Source organism: Symphalangus syndactylus, chromosome 19 (genome assembly GCF_028878055.3).
Source record: "Symphalangus syndactylus isolate Jambi chromosome 19, NHGRI_mSymSyn1-v2.1_pri, whole genome shotgun sequence".
Taxonomy (NCBI): domain Eukaryota; kingdom Metazoa; phylum Chordata; class Mammalia; order Primates; family Hylobatidae; genus Symphalangus; species Symphalangus syndactylus.
Genome location: NC_072434.2, coordinates 24,306,799 through 24,323,117, shown reverse-complemented (window position 1 = coordinate 24,323,117; position 16,319 = coordinate 24,306,799). Strand labels below are relative to the sequence as shown.

The window sequence follows — 16,319 nt, the reverse complement described above, 5'->3', positions numbered from 1 at the left end:
GAATGTGCATTGCATTCAGCATTGTCAAAATAGCAAAAAAAAAAGTGAAATATGTATCAATGAAAGAATGGAAACACCGTAAATATGTATCAATAGGGGAATAGGAAAACAAAATGTGGACATGTGAACTCTCTGTACAACAAATGTTATGTTGTGGTAGAAAGCAATAATCTAGGTTTGTGTCTATTTGGAGAGATGCTCAGATGAAAACAATGAGTGAGTAAAGTTGCCATACCAAACATTCAAGATATGATTTATGTGATTTTAAAAAAAACACGAAAATGTACAATGCTTACGATTATAGATACATAGATAGCAGAGTAGAAATATAAAAACAAATTGTTAACCAGGTAAAAAGAAATTATTTACAGTGGAAAATAAAGTACAGTGGAAAGACAGTGCCAAACTCAGGGAACTAAAGGTGGTGGTTAAAGAGGATTATCAGAAGTATATACCATTTCCTTGAAAATGGATTCAAACAAAATAAGCAGTAAAGAGTGGTTAAATATGGGTTTGGCCTATTGGATTAAAAAAAAAATTCTAATTAAAAAATAATTTTCTTATTTTAAAAGTTCTAAAAACACTATTAAAAAAAGGTTTTCTAAGGAATAACAACTTGCTTTTTTACCTCTTGAATATACTGTGAAATTTATTATAGTTTTACATTCAGTAATTTGGCTTACTGACCCAATAATCACTAAAGGAAGTAACATACAATGTTCTTTAGTTTTTAGGAATAAAAGTTGTGCAATACAGAGTACATGGATAATCTATTTGCAAAGTAATTTTTTTCTGAAAAAATAATCTGAAAATAGAATTTGCTCATATTCCAGAAAACTCTGAGAGTGAACTTCTAGAATATTTAAATATTATAGATATCAATTTACTTTGCCATGAATTGTTCCAATATGAGCAAATTTATGGGGAATGTATATTTTATTTAAATATGACTTGGAGGACTCTAGATTATCAGTTAACTATCTGTATTTGTTCTTGAAACTGTAGGCCCAGTACATCTTGATCCATCAGGCTTTGGTGGAATACAATCAGTTTGGAGAAACAGAAGTGAATTTGTCTGAATTACATCCATGTCTACATAACATAAAGAAAAGGGATCCACCCAGTGAGCCATCTCCACTAGAGGCTGAATTCCAGGTAATGATAGTGACAACAATAATAATAATTACAGGTAATTTTTATTCAGTGTCATCTACTTTCTAGGTGTTTGCTATGCACTTGACATAGTGCTTGCATTTAGTCCTTACCATAACCAATGGAGCACAGATGAGAAAACTAGGACGCAGTGAATTAAGAGAAATGCCTGAATCCACACAACTATTATATAGGAGATTTCTTCAGACCCAGAAATCTGATTCTATTTCTAACACTTTTAGCCATTCCTCATTAAGCTGGTATAAAATAAAGTGTCAAAATAATAGTATATAACCACAAAACTGGTCTGCCAAAGGCAATACAGCATATCACCTTTAAAAATAGTATCTGGTTTTGGTTTGTAAAGGAAATCATTAGAAGAGTTTATGACTGCTTAGGAAGTTGAACTGGCTGGAGCTGGCAGACAGACAGTAAAGGATAAGTACATGTGTCCTAGCCTATTTATTAGGCAATTATTCTGACAGCTAACCTAGCATGTAGTTCATTATAATTTCAGAGAGTTTGCATAGCTGTCCTCAAATTGCTCAGTTGTCAAAAAAATGTTTTGTGTTTTTTTGTTCCACCTATGATTTCCAGTTTACTGAGTCATTCCGTAATCTACCAAACTGGTAAATTCAGAGTTTCTAAAGACCAGGAGTGTGCTTTTAACCACATACAGAACCATTTAATGTTTAGGATCAAAGTGGGGTTAAGGTGGGGGTGGAGGTGGAGCACGCAATAATGACCAAATGACTCAATCCCCCAGAAGACCTGTACTTATAATGGAAGAACTAGCAGGCACAGGGTAGTCTCAGAGTAGTGTTTTATTGTTGTTTTCTTGCTTTTATAGCTGATAAATTAACCATATTCAATATAGCTGCCCTACTAATCCACATAAACACATAAGCTGTTAGAGACAGTTATACACTTAAGTTAAACATTCTTATGAATATTTATTTACTATAGAAAAGACAGACTTTTTTTTCACTAAATAAATGTGCTTGAGTTTCTGCTCTGTGCCAAGTACAACTCGAGGCACAAGAGTCAAAATGATCTGCAAGTGGACATGGGAAGAAGGATGAGAGGATGTGATCCAGATCACAGATGGAAGCTGTGAAATTATTCCATTTAAGAAGACAGTAAGACAGAAGATGAGGGTAGAGATGCAAGTCTGTTGGTAAATTTGCTATTGGGAAGTTGAGGCAGCTCTTGCCTGATGGTCTTTCATTTTTCAAGAAAATATGAAGCTAGATCATCAGTTGAGAGTTGAGAGATACAAGGTGAGTAGGGCAAAGAAGAGCTCAGTGCTTGAGGAAGTGTATGAACTAGTTATCTCAGAGTATAAAAGCAATCTCCCTAGGCAGAGGCAGTAAGATTGCCAGAAGTTATCGCTTGATCACCTGAAATTTATGATTACGAGTTTAAAGAGGAATTAGTCAGTTGGTTGTATTGTTTTCTATAGCAGTATTGAGCTCTTTGGGGGTAGAGGCTGTGTATGCAGATAGTTGAGTTAAACCTATCTAGATTTTGAAAAGTGACTATTTGAAAGTAGTGAGGCAAAGAGTTGAGGGTGTTTACAAATGAATGATGATCGAGGTGGAAAATAAAAAGCAAATTGGACACATGAGGGAGGTGAGAGAAAGTAGTAAGGATAATAAGTTGGAGATTTTGATAGAATTACAGATTACTAGGTTGAACATACCAGAATAAATGACTAGGAATAATAGGGGTAATTTTCAATAACAGAAAGAGTTGAACTTACGATTTTAGAGGTGATGTAATATTTGGAATGAAATCTACAAAGGTGGAATGATGAAAGTGGATGACTGGGAAGAGGAGGGAAAGTCATGGGAGGCGAAGAAGCTAAGAAATGAAGAGACTAGAGTGTTGGATAGATCATTCTTGTCAATGCTGGATTAACCAAAAATGATGACAGACCTCGGAAAGAAGAGCATATACTTAGCCAAGCCTAAAACTAAATGAGGTGGAGTGATTCAGAAATGAATACCTGACACTTCCCAGTGAAGCCGGTGGATAGTAGCTAGTATAGTATGCTGGCAGGAATATCAAAGTGGTTTGTTTATTTGAAAGTGAATGAGTAGAAATGGTTTGCAAGTAGAATCAGGGATCAAGGAGAACACATATCTTTTCTTGAAGCTGTGAGGTAAATGGAGTGTGAGGAGGAAAGTCAACTTTTTCTTAAAAGGGCTGCCGAGTTATTGGTGGTGTCCTTAGCTGACATCCAGGTTTCAATTGGAAAGAAAAAAAAAAGTGAAGTGACTGTTGGGAGAAGATGATTAAGATAAATGGGAGTTCACAGATGAGAGACGATGGGCATCAGAGGGCAGGGAGGAAGGCACTGATGGGTTAGATGTAAAAGACTGGGTTGTATCTGAGGATACAAATAACCATTCAGCAATAAAAATCTGGGGAATGTGGATGCACTGGGAAGCTTAGACTTGTGATGGCAAGTGAAATAGGTAGAGATTTAAGAGTGACAGATCCTTTGTGTCTTAGACGAAGGTGAGCCATTAATTCCACCTATAATCCTGAGTTTTGCTACAGGGCATAGGCTGCCTTGGTGACTACACTCACAAGAGCATAAGGTGTAATAGTTTCCAAAACATCTGGTCCTTCATGCAGCTCATGGTGGTGTTCAAGTGGCCTAAAATTCAGTGATGATATTTTCTTTCACTCAATTACATAGCTAAGAATGAGGTTTGAAACAGGGTGCCATAATTAGTTTGAACGAGGGTACTATGCCGAAAAAATATATATCTATATACACACAAGTATCTACATGCATGTGTGTGTATATAAAATCTTACCGAATTGTACATGAGGAGCCTTCTCAGTTTCAGTTATTTGTAACGTTATATATTATCATTAAATATTATTCACTTGACAAATATTTATTTAAGGACTAGTGGAGAGGAAAGACTGTAGGCAGGGAGGTCTTCCAGAAGAAATTGGTATTTAAACTGATACCTAGAGGGTAAGAAAAGTTATTAGAGCAACCAAAAGGGGAAAGGGTAGTTCAAGCAAGAAAAAAAAAAATGTTTATCTGCCAAGAGTTAAAGAACAGCTTGGCCCTTCCAAGAATTGAGGAAGCTGGTTTGGTAGAAGTATTGAGGGACCTAGTGGGGTGTAAGGCTGGAGAAATAGTCAGGGGCATATCTCTAAAGACTTTTCATGCTATTTTGAGGAGGTTTGTTGTTCTCTTATAGTGATGGAAAGCTGTTCATCTTCAGAAGAGCATCTTCTGTTTTGTGTTTTAGAAGGATTAGAGCAAGCGAGATTGAAGACAAAGAGGCCAGTTAAGAAATTGTTGATGTTTTACAAGTGACAAATGAAGGTAGACTGGATTAAGTAGGAAGAAAGAAAACTAAAAGGATTTGTGTGTAGAAATGATGGATCTTTTCTGACTAATTAGGAACTGTGGGTGAGAGGAAAGCAATCTGGAAGGTGTAAACAAATTAAGAATCAACTTTCAAAACATGTGCCAAGTCTCCTATGAATGTGGTGTCTCCAAAGTTTATTTCTGATAACTTAAAATAACTTACCATTGCTTTTGCAATATAGATCAACATCAGTCTAGTGCTTTCAATTTATATAAGAACAAACTATATTATTTTTCTATCAAGCAGCTCTGAAGAAGGAGACATAGTCTGTATATCTTTAGCGCATACTCACCCTGTCAAGAGGACTAAATGCCTGAGCAATTTAAAGAAAAAAAATCAGAGGCAAACCAAAACATTATGGCCTATAGGGAGCATATGCAAATTTCACAAAAATTAATGAAATGCTTTTCCTTAGGGAGCATCTTATGATGCAGTAAGCCAATATTTACATTTTAAAGGAGTTTTTCTTTTCTTTTCTTTTCTTTTTTTTTCAGAGACTTCCTTCATATAGGAGTTGGAGGACACAGCACATTGGAAATCAAGAAGAAAATAAAAATAAAAACAGGAATTCTAATGTCATCCCATGTATGTAGTTTATTTTATTTTTTATTTTTTGTATCAGATAAAGTTAAGCTCTTTTGGATTTGTTTAATGTGGGACACACAGTCATACAAATGATCTTGAAGCAAGTTTTCAACATTTGGTTGTTAATAGGGAAGAAGTTAATAGGTATTAAAACACTAGTTATTGCAAAAGGACTTATAATCCCGAACATTTACAATGGGCTTTGGAGGATGGACTGTATTCAGTGTTTTCTTTTTACCAATTATTTCAGAAATGGGTTGTCATAAAAGTGAAATATTTAAAGCTGGGAGAAAAAAGAGCAAGTCTCCTTTACCCATTTTCTTTCATTTTTAGTTTATTTCAGTTATTTACTCCAGGGTAATTGACAAATAGTAAAAATTACATCCATTTGTTCTCTTTAGGTTTCCTTTTTATCCCTTATAACGGGGAGGTTGAAAGTAGGGGGAAAATACTCTATAAACTCTAAATCTTCAAATTTAACAGATCAAAATATGCACAGTTTCAAGACTTGAATTCTACTATTTAAGCATATTAAAATGATCACATATGGTAATTTTATTCAGCTGCATAAACTAAAATTAGCATGGATAAAATGTAACACAAGTTGATAAATTAGACGACCAAATAAATCAGATCAGTGCATGGTTGACCTAGTTAATTTTCACAGGAGTCCTTATGAATGTAGTTTAAAATATGGAATTGATGGTGATATGGTTAATCAAATCATTTGACCAAGTTATTATAAATTATAGAAATTAAGAAACAGTGAGAAATTATGGATCAAATAATTTTCTGGGCTAAATAATCAAAGCTACCCATATAAGATTGTTAATTTAATATTACTGGAGTATAATTGAGGGAAAAAATTTAAGCTATGTATTTGGAAATTTATATCAAGCAGAATTATAATAGTCCATGGGACATTAAAGTATATGTATCAAAGATTAAATAATCATATATAATGATACGATATCTCTTTGTTGTTTGACATGGAATTATGTTCCATGTTTTTTCCTGGAATCCTTTTTCTTAGACTTTTGTTGTATAATTTGTTTATCAACGAGTACTGAACTTTATATAGGCTCTTATTTCATGTAGATCAATAAGTTTTCATAACACAATCTGTCCCTTTTTAAACACTTTCAAATTTCCGCAAGACAATGAAGAAGAAATTTAATGTTTTCGAGGAAGACTTACTACCGATTTATTTCACACAGATGATTATAACAGAGTGCCACTTAAACATGAGCTGGAGATGAGTAAAGAGAGTGAGCATGATTCAGATGAATCCTCTGATGATGACAGTGACTCAGAGGAACCAAGCAAATACGTCAATGCATCTTTTATAATGGTAGGTACTTCAATTACCAAAACCCAAGATCCAAACATTTTAAAATAATGTCTATGTTATTAGGGCCATTCATTAAGCGATTTTATAAAATAATAATGAGCTTGGTCATAACTACATATAGATTGACATGAGGGTTTCAATTTCAATGCTACATTTTAACTTAATGAAAGATTTAAAAATACTATAACCTAATAACCTGAGACAAAATAAGATAATGCTATTGGTTATATTTTATGACAAATAGAGCTATAATCACATCAATTTTAAAAATAGTAAAATTTGAGCAAATACAAGTATTTGAAAATGTTTTTACATACTCAGACACCCAAATTGTAGGCAATGCCAAATTTGTATATTTGTATGGTTAGAAACTTTTCATTCAGATTAACTGAATTATTAGGTGAGTCTGTGTCATATCCCCCCACTTTTTTAAATTAACTGAGAATTCAAACAATGAAACTTTAGTCATTTATTAAATATTTATTATTTATACACTAAGTTGGATTTACCTATTTTCCAAAGTTTCCTAAAGCACACATTCATAGAATATTAGTTTAATTAGGAAATATAATAAGAATGTAAAGACACTAATTAAAATTAGTATAGACACGATGAAAGTAATTTGAAATGCTTACGTAATTCCTTTTTACAATCACACTCACCTTTATAGAGAAACAAAAAGGTGTGTCTTTTGTGGAAAGGAAAACTTGTTTCACAAGATATGTTGTAATCTTGATTTCACATTATTAGCTAAGAATTACTATTATCTGTATAATTATTTTACATATAGCTATTATATTGTTTCTTGTAAGAAACATAACAATCTTACTATTTGTATGTAACAGCATTGATATCAAACTAAGTGACTGTATTTCCAAATGGTTATTTTAAGAATCTACTGAGCTCTCTTCTGTAGTAACAAAGTCCCACCCTTTTTTGTCTAAAAAGAGCTACTGGAAACCTGAAATGATGATTGCTGCTCAGGGACCACTGAAGGAGACCATTGGTGACTTTTGGCAGATGATCTTGCAAAGAAAAGTCAAAGTTATTGTTATGCTGACAGAACTGAAACATGGGGACCAGGTTTGTACTTTTGAGGATTTTTTTTTAAGCCTTTCTGTCATAAAATGTCATTCTCTAGTCTTGGATTGCTTGCTTCATCGCCACACCCACGTCTTTTTGTATCCCTCCGTCACACAATTCTGTCTGCTCAGTCTTACCCCTTTCACCCTGGTGTTGGCCTCCATCAGCTGTGTCTGGATTCTGACAGTCTCTCCTGTTTGCCCCCTCCAGTCTTGCATGCTGCTCACAGATTAGCCAGGATGCAGCAATGCCAGCGTCACAGCAAATAAGAGCTACATTTTCACTCTGTTTTCCTCATTTTCTCAAGATAAAAACCAAGCTTTTTCTATGATATCCAGCACCCTGGACAATCACCCCCTCATGTGTCTTTCATCTTTCTCCCATTTTTATGTTTTCCATCCTCTCCACTCTGGACAAGCAGGTTTTGTGCTCATGCCTAAACACACCACTTGCATTGTCATCACTGAGTCTAAACTTACTGATATTCCATGTAACTAAATGTGTGCTCTCTTCCAATTTTGACCCTATTCTTTTAACAAGACCAAACTCCTGAAAAATGTATCTATATCCTCCTTTCTTTATTCCCATATAATATTTATTGCCATGAAAGTCTATAGTTGAAGGTGAATCTAAGCTATAATTTGATTTTTTTACTTAATGCTTGTGACAGATATTTTATCCTTTTCCTAATGTCTTCAGTTATTATTAAAATTTCCCTTGTGGTAGATCTCACTCAGCTTTAGAACCAACCACATTATCTGACATATGTTCAAGCTTATTCAGTGAATAACCTTATAAGTATGCAAAAGATTTATGCTTTATTATGCCCCTCTCTCTCCCCTAAATCTCACTCTTTCTCACCCTCACCTGGTCCCCTTCCCCTGTACATGGAAAGTTGCTTTTTATGTTTTTTGTTTTAAAGGAATGTAAGTCCAGATTTCTGGCGTGGAATTCCCACAATCTTTTCCTTCATATAAATTGTGAAAGCTAGGAAACAGGATGGAAGTACAGGCAGGACTCCCTGTCTTTGTCAGAAATTGTGGGGTTATAGTTGGTAGACAACAGTTTGTAGCGAGAAGAAACACTTTTGTGATTCATCTACTCTTCAATCTGGCCCTTTCCTTAGATATGCAGACAAAATATATAAAGCTGCTCATGGTGTTGGTCAACAAGATGACACAGACAAAGCTCCAAAAGATGCAGCCTTCTTCCTCAAGAACCACTGAAGGGACAGTGGGACCTGAGTTATTGAAAGGGTCATGAATAACATTGACTCATGCCAGCCATAAATATTGAAGAGGTGATGATAAGCATGTGGAAAAGACGAGCATACCTCAAAGACCTACACTAAGGAAGACAGCTGTTCCGGGGGTGTCCCAGCCACCTCGATTGTGCTCAGCTTCCCTTTTCTTACACAAGGAAACACCACATATTTATTAAATGGGTCCCCAACACTTAAATAGATTCTGGATTTTTATAAGTAGGTTTCAATTTTAGAACACAATAATTTTCATTTAATAGAAAAGAGGCACAGACAGAGAAAGAAAGGGAGAAAGAGGGAGACTGATCCTTTGCATACTTCAAATAGGAGACAAATTGTTGAATTGTCTTTTATCTAGGAAATCTGTGCTCAGTACTGGGGAGAAGGAAAGCAAACATATGGAGATATCGAAGTTGACCTGAAAGACACAGACAAATCTTCAACTTATACCTTTCGTGTCTTTGAACTGAGACATTCCAAGGTATGGAAACAATTTGGGGAGTATGTTTCTTTGATATAATGGATCTGGTAGCAAAATGAATATAAATTACTCTATGCAGGCAAGGCCATCATATAAATAATGTTTCAGAATAACATTTTAAAAGTATTTAAATAGAAGTAATAGTGAAGAAAATATGACTATCAAATTAGAAAATAAGCTGACCTTCACTCCAGTTAATGCTCTCTTCAATTCTGATTTTAGAGGAAAGACTCTCGAACTGTGTACCAGTACCAATATACTAACTGGAGTGTGGAGCAGCTTCCTGCAGAACCCAAGGAGTTAATCGCTATGATTCAGGTCCTCAAACAAAAACTTCCCCAGAAGAATTCCTCTGAAGGGAACAAGCATCACAAGAGTATACCTCTCCTCATTCACTGCAGGTGCGTGGGATTTGGTAGAATGTGCTCTCAAAATCATAATGCCTGACTTCTCAGTTCACATGTTGTCTTATCTATTTATCCTCATATATGAAACACATAACCACAGCAAAAACTTCTTATGGAGTCAGTCACTCTCTTGGTTGTTTCCACAACACAACTATTGTAGAAATATAATAGAAGTGATTATATTATAGTGCAATAATTTTAATTTGTGTATTTTAATACTTGGTGTCATGTCATCTTTGATTCCTTAGTAGCTAACATTGAGCCAGGAATGTCATTTGTGTGAATGAATTAATGAACGGAAGGGTGTGTGAACAGATAGGTAGATGGGTATCACATTACACATATACCCATATACATTGATCTACTCTATTAGGTGTCATAAAGACACCTAATAAGTTTAATGAACACAAAGTTTATTAAACATATTTTAAGTTAAATATTAACTGAAATCATAAAACTTAGCAATTTTGATTTGAAACTCATTATTTGATTTTCTAAACTGAACCAAAGGCAAAGATTGTGATAATATCAATAATACTACTAGATTTTATTAGTTTCTTCATCTGTGATAGGTGCTTACATATTCACCTTAAATAAGCAATATAATTGAAAGAAAGATATATAATATAAAAGTTTACATGAAAAAGAATATTGAAGTAAATGAGAAATGAAAAATAGTAAAGTAAAATGAGAAATGTTTATCTAGTGAAAAACTTTTAGAATTTTTGAAAAAGTCTAATTGTTATCATTGGAATTGCATATACTAGAATCAAGCCTTAAGAAATATACGAATTTTCAGCATTTATGTGGAAAGACAGCTGAGGAAGGGAAGTTTACACTGTAAAACTATGTATGTTTCTTAGAATATGATCTATGTACAAGAACTAAAGTGCCCTGCTGATAACATATTGTTTAAATTGAATCTTTATGGTAATGCTTTATACTTCTCATTGTTTGGTAAACTATTTGATTGCCCTCTTTTTAGTGAATAATTCTACTAGGTATTACTTTTCTACTGATGCAGAAGTGAAAACATTTGTGAAACGTGGTAGAGAGGCAGAAGAGTGAAGAAGAGCATGTGTTCTAGTAATTTACAAAATATTAGGTCTAATATTTCTGATTACATCAGCTTCAAGCTATACCTTTCTCTTCTCCAAATCTTGGTTTCCTTATCTATCATACTGGCATTCTGATATTGGTTTCAACAACTTCAGATGTAAATAAAAATGCATTAAAATCCACAAAATACTAAATAAAAGAAAATATATTTGTAAAGTCTAAGACAAATAAGTTTTCAATTCCAGGATTATCACACTCTTAAATTGAAAAAGTTTGCCTAATAATGCATTTAGCATAAATAATTTGGTTCTTGAAAGAGGTTGGAATAAGATAATTATGATAAACATGAAGTAAAAAATATATTCTCTCTCTTCCTGTTTTTATTCTAATATCACCCTTTTTGGTAAGAAGTAGGATTATTTTCTATCTTTTCTTTCTTTTATAGGGATGGATCTCAGCAAACGGGAATATTTTGCGCTTTGTTAAATCTCTTAGAAAGTGCGGAAACAGAAGAGGTAGTGGATATTTTTCAAGTGGTAAAAGCTCTACGCAAAGCTAGGCCAGGCATGGTTTCCACATTCGTAAGTATACTTCACCATTGCTTTTAACATGCTTGGAATTTTTTTTTCTTTTTGACGGTTTCCTTTTTTCTTTTCTCCTCTCCTTTCCTCTCTTTTGTTCTTTTTCCCCCTTTCCTTTTCTCTCCTCTATTTTCTTTCCTATTCTTTTATCTTTTCTACTTTTACATGATAATTCACATTAAATTATTATCAGTCTAAACAAGAGCCTAAAGTTTACTAGCACTTTGTTGTGACAGTTCATGAAGAGTCTTTCCCTAAATGCTCATGAATTTCTTAATTTTCTTTCCTTCACTCCTGTATCGATTTGTGTTGTGTAACAAACCACCCCCAAATTTGGGAGCCTAAACAAATAACACTTATTACAGTTCAGTAGTCTAATGATACGCTGGAATGTTCTGCTTGTGCCCTCAGGCTCAGCCAGTAGAGACCAGGCTGACTCACGTGTCTGCCTTCAGCTGATGTGTGCCCTAGAGTTTGGCTGGTCTAAAGTGACCTACACTGCCAGTAGGCTGGCATGTGGCTGCCATTTAGCTATGGCAACAACAGTGAGTGGGCCACATGTCCCTCCTCATCCAGAAGACTAGCCCAGGCTTATTCACATTAAAGCAGCAAGTTCCACAAGGGAAAGAAGACTTGTGTGAGACTACTTGAGGCCCAGGCTTAAAAGTGACACACATGTCTTCTTCTGTATGTTATCAGCCAAATAAGTCATAAAGCCTGCTCAGATTCAAGGCGTAGGGAAATAGACTCCACTTCTTGAGAGGGCCTGCAAATTCACATTGCAAAGAAATGTGGATACAGGAAGGAAAATAAGTTTTATATTCTTGTGATCAATCTATCGTGTATACCCTCTACGTGATAGTAACTGTAGATGGTCATTTGGTAATTAATCCTTATTCACAATGTAAACGTAATTACTCACTAAAATATATAAAGCCTTTAATCATGTATGATATTGAGATTTCATATCTTGATACTTAAAAATGTATCAAATGCTTGCTTATGCTCTTGCTATAAAGAGCTAATTGGTGAGTATGAGGGAAAGCCAGGTATTTTCTAATCAATGTAGTGAGTAAAATGACAGAGAAATTATAAGAAGAACATGAATGAGGGCATTTAATTTAAACTTTAGGAATCAAGGAACGCTTCTCGAAGCAGTGATTCCTGACCTGATTCTTAAATAATGGGTAGGCATTAGAAAGGAGGATAAGTACAAAACGTGGCATCATGAGCAAAGGCATGGAAATGGCCCATCAGCAGAGTGAACACCGGTTTGGGGTTGCTCCAAGGTAAAGTTCAAAAAGTACCCTGCAGTCAACCCTTTAGCACCATAAAGAAACTAAATTATTTAGATGTTTTTATGAGAACATATCAAAGTACTTTTCTGTCATCCAATACTTCCACAAATGAATCATTAGTTCTTGCTAATCTTCAGCTGGCATAAAAATAATGACATCAACTTTCTTCGTGTAATTTCCCACTTAATTCTTTTACTAGGAGCAATATCAATTCCTATATGACGTCATTGCCAGCACCTACCCTGCTCAGAATGGACAAGTAAAGAAAAACAGCCATCAAGAAGATAAAATTGAATTTGATAATGAAGTGGACCAAGTAAAGCAGGATGCTAATTGTGTTAATCCACTTAGTGCCCCAGAAAAGCTCCCTGAAGCAAAGGAACAGGCTGAAGGTTCTGAACCCACGAGTAGCACTGAGGGGCCAGAACATTCTGTCAACGGTCCTGCAAGTCCAGCTTTAAATCAAGGTTCATAGGAAAAGACATAAATGGCGAAACTCCAAACCTCCTGTTAGCTGTTATTTCTATTTTTCTAGAAGTAGGAAGTGAAAATAGGTATACAGTGGATTAATTAAATGCAGCGAACCAATATTTGTAGAAGGGTTCTATTTTACTACTGTGGAAAAATATTTAAGATAGTTTTGCCAGAACAGTTTGTACAGACATATGCTTATTTTAAAATTTTATCTCTTATTCAGTAAAAAACAACTTCTTTGTAATCTTTACATGTGTACGTGTATGTGTGTATGGGTGTGTGTTTGTGTGAGAGACAGAGAGAATTCTTTCAAGTGAATCTAAAAGCTTTTGCTTTGCCTTTTTGTTTTTATAAAGAAAAAATACATTTTATATTAGAAGTGTTAACTTAGCTTGAAGGATCTGTTTTTAAAATCATAAACTGTGTGCAGACTCAATAAAATCATGTACATTTCTAAAATGACCTCAAGATGTCCTCCTTGTTCTACTCATAAATATCTTATATAGTTTACTATTTTACTTCTAGAGATAGTACATAAAATGGTATGTGTATGTATAGCTACTACAAAAGAGTTAACTAAATTAACATTTGGAAATCTTATATTCCATATATTAGCATTTAGTTCAATGTCTTTTTAAGCTTATTTAATTAAAAAATTTCCAGTGAGTTTATCTTGCTGTCTTTACATGGGGTTTACAATTTTGCATGATCGATTATTCCCTGTACAATATTAAAAATTTATTGCTTGATACTTTTGACCACAAATTAGGTTTTGTACAATTGAACTTAAATAAATGTCACAAAATAAACAAATGCAATATGTATTCATATTCATTGTATAAAAATAGAAGAATGCAAATATATTTGTTAAGTATTTACATATGAAATTTAATATAGCTATTTTTATGGAATTTTTCATTGATATGAAAAATATAATATTGCATATGCATAGTTGCCATGTTAAATCTCATTCATAACTTTCATTAAAGCATTTACTTTGAATTTCTCCAATGTTTAGAATGTTTTTACCAGGAATGGATATCACTAATCATAATAAAATTCAACCATTAATTTTCTTGTTTATAATACATTGTGTTATCTGTTCAAATATGAAAGCTGTATGCACCTATTGAAATATGTTTAATGCAGTTATTAACATTTGCAGGACACTTTTACAGGCCCCAATTATCCAATAGTCTAATAATTGTTTAAGATCTAGAAAAAAAATCAAGAATAGTGGTATTTTTCATGAAGTAATAAAAACCTGTTTTGGTGAATTCTGTAATAGCTTATTACAAAGGTCAAATACAACCTTTAGATTGGTTTGGTTTTCTATGTCTTTACTCTCTTGTCTGATTTTATATGTCTTAACTATACAGCATTGATTGTTGTCCATTAAACTCACATTTATTTTGTGTCCCTACTTCTAATTATTTCATTATTGTAACATATAAAATTAACAATTAACCCTTACAGTATTATATAGATCCTTGTGCTTATTTAACAGATGAAAAGAAGTAAATTTTACAATGAAGCCACAGTTTCTAATTTATATTAAGGTTACTTATTACATCTTTACTTATTAATGAGAAAAGGGGATTAGAATCACCAATTATAGGCACAAAAAATAAAGTTTGCTTTCACTTATCTCTTCAGTCACTCAAACTATTATGCATTCTTTTCTTCTATTGAAACTTGATTGGTTGCCATTTTCTAGATAATGTAGTTAAAATTTGCAGTTCTCATGTTCCATAGAACATTATGATGTATGCCTACTTTATCTGTGAATTGCTTCAAAATACAAAGAGCAGAAAGTCTAAATAATCTACAAGCAAAGTTTTTCTTCAGAAGTTTCAATTACAAGTAACATCTTCCAAATGTGATTGTGCGTTTTAAATGTATTTTCCACCTGACACTATCTTTTCAAAGATAAAAACTACTTAGAAAATAGAGCAATAATAATTTCTATTAGTTTAAGAATCAAGCTTGAAACATTTTTTTCTGCATATGGGAATTTGTTGTAAAGAAAGAGATAAAATAATGGCTCGGAAAGCCCATTACTTTGTGAGAACATATGCTAAACAGAAGGTGAGACCCATGACACTAGAACATGGAATTAAATGTCTATGATTTTTACCTGTAGAAAGAAATAATGTGTGAATTATAGGTCTATGGCTACGGATTGCATTCATGGGGATCTGTTACAAGGTATAAAAGATTTATTTGCTAAAGTTTGGCACTGCCATTATTAATTCTAGGATCCAGTCAGAAATATTAAGCAAAAAGTTTTGACTTACAAAAGCCTGGTACATTGTAGGGATAATGTTCTGAATCCAGAACATTACAGTTATTGGACAAAAAGAAACTTCTAGGTTTCTTTTAAAGTTGTTTGCTTTATTCCTGGTATTAGAATTTGATGGGAATAAAAGATAAATTTAGTAAGCCTAAACTTCAGGTCCCAAGCTATTAATTGTGTACATAAGTGACAAATAAATATTTTCATTTAAGAGATGTATATTTTAATATTTTCTTGCAAGAGGAAAACTGTGTAAAGTGATTAGCTGAACATCTGTCTTTGCAATGATAATTTTAAATGTGTTAAGCTTCCACTCAGAATTCTTATATCTGTACAGAGAAATTTTCCTATTTTTGTTTTTTCCCTCTAAAACATTAAATATAAAATTTATTTTTACAACTAACTAGGACTGATCTTAATTTTAGATTTATACCAGATATTGGTTATAAGATGGTCTCATAACACCATATTAGATCTGAATAAGTGAATGATAATTGCTCCTAGCTAATTGCAACATGTTTCTTGATATGAAGACCTTCAAATATATCACTTCAAAGGAAATGAATATCTGTTAAAATCAGTAGAAAAGGCTGTGATTTCAATCTCTTACACAAATTTTACATCTGGAATGATCTGAAGGTTCTTCAAAGACATTCAAAATTAGCCTTTTTTATGTCCTGTTTTAAGTGAAAAGATTTATTCTTCTAAGGGTCCATTTTATTTGTATTCATTCTTTTGTAAACCTCTTTACATTTCTCTTTACATTTTATTCTTTGCCCAAATCAAAAGTGATTGCTAAATTTTAATTATATTTGTAGGACAATCAAAAGCTTTTGATAATTTACAACAGATGAATTCTTGTTTTTTGCTAAGATCCCCTAAAGAAAACT

The 16,319-nt window shown here is 33.3% G+C and overlaps 1 protein-coding gene across 11 annotated transcripts in view; it reads left to right on the top strand.

The window, feature by feature from the left end:
- The window catches only part of PTPRC (protein tyrosine phosphatase receptor type C), a 119,848-nt gene extending 105,629 nt beyond the window's left edge, over positions 1 to 14,219 (top strand). For all 11 annotated transcript variants that reach the window (XM_063613720.1, XM_063613719.1, XM_063613714.1 and 8 more), the window contains 8 exons: positions 1,006 to 1,155; positions 5,048 to 5,138; positions 6,356 to 6,489; positions 7,438 to 7,572; positions 9,192 to 9,314; positions 9,537 to 9,715; positions 11,226 to 11,361; positions 12,859 to 14,219. In XM_063613720.1, the coding sequence (XP_063469790.1) occupies positions 1,006 to 1,155; positions 5,048 to 5,138; positions 6,356 to 6,489; positions 7,438 to 7,572; positions 9,192 to 9,314; positions 9,537 to 9,715; positions 11,226 to 11,361; positions 12,859 to 13,134 (1,224 nt within the window). In that variant the 3' untranslated portion in view covers positions 13,135 to 14,219. The remainder of the gene's footprint in view (positions 1 to 1,005; positions 1,156 to 5,047; positions 5,139 to 6,355; positions 6,490 to 7,437; positions 7,573 to 9,191; positions 9,315 to 9,536; positions 9,716 to 11,225; positions 11,362 to 12,858) is intronic.
- The last annotated feature ends 2,100 nt before the right edge of the window (positions 14,220 to 16,319 follow it).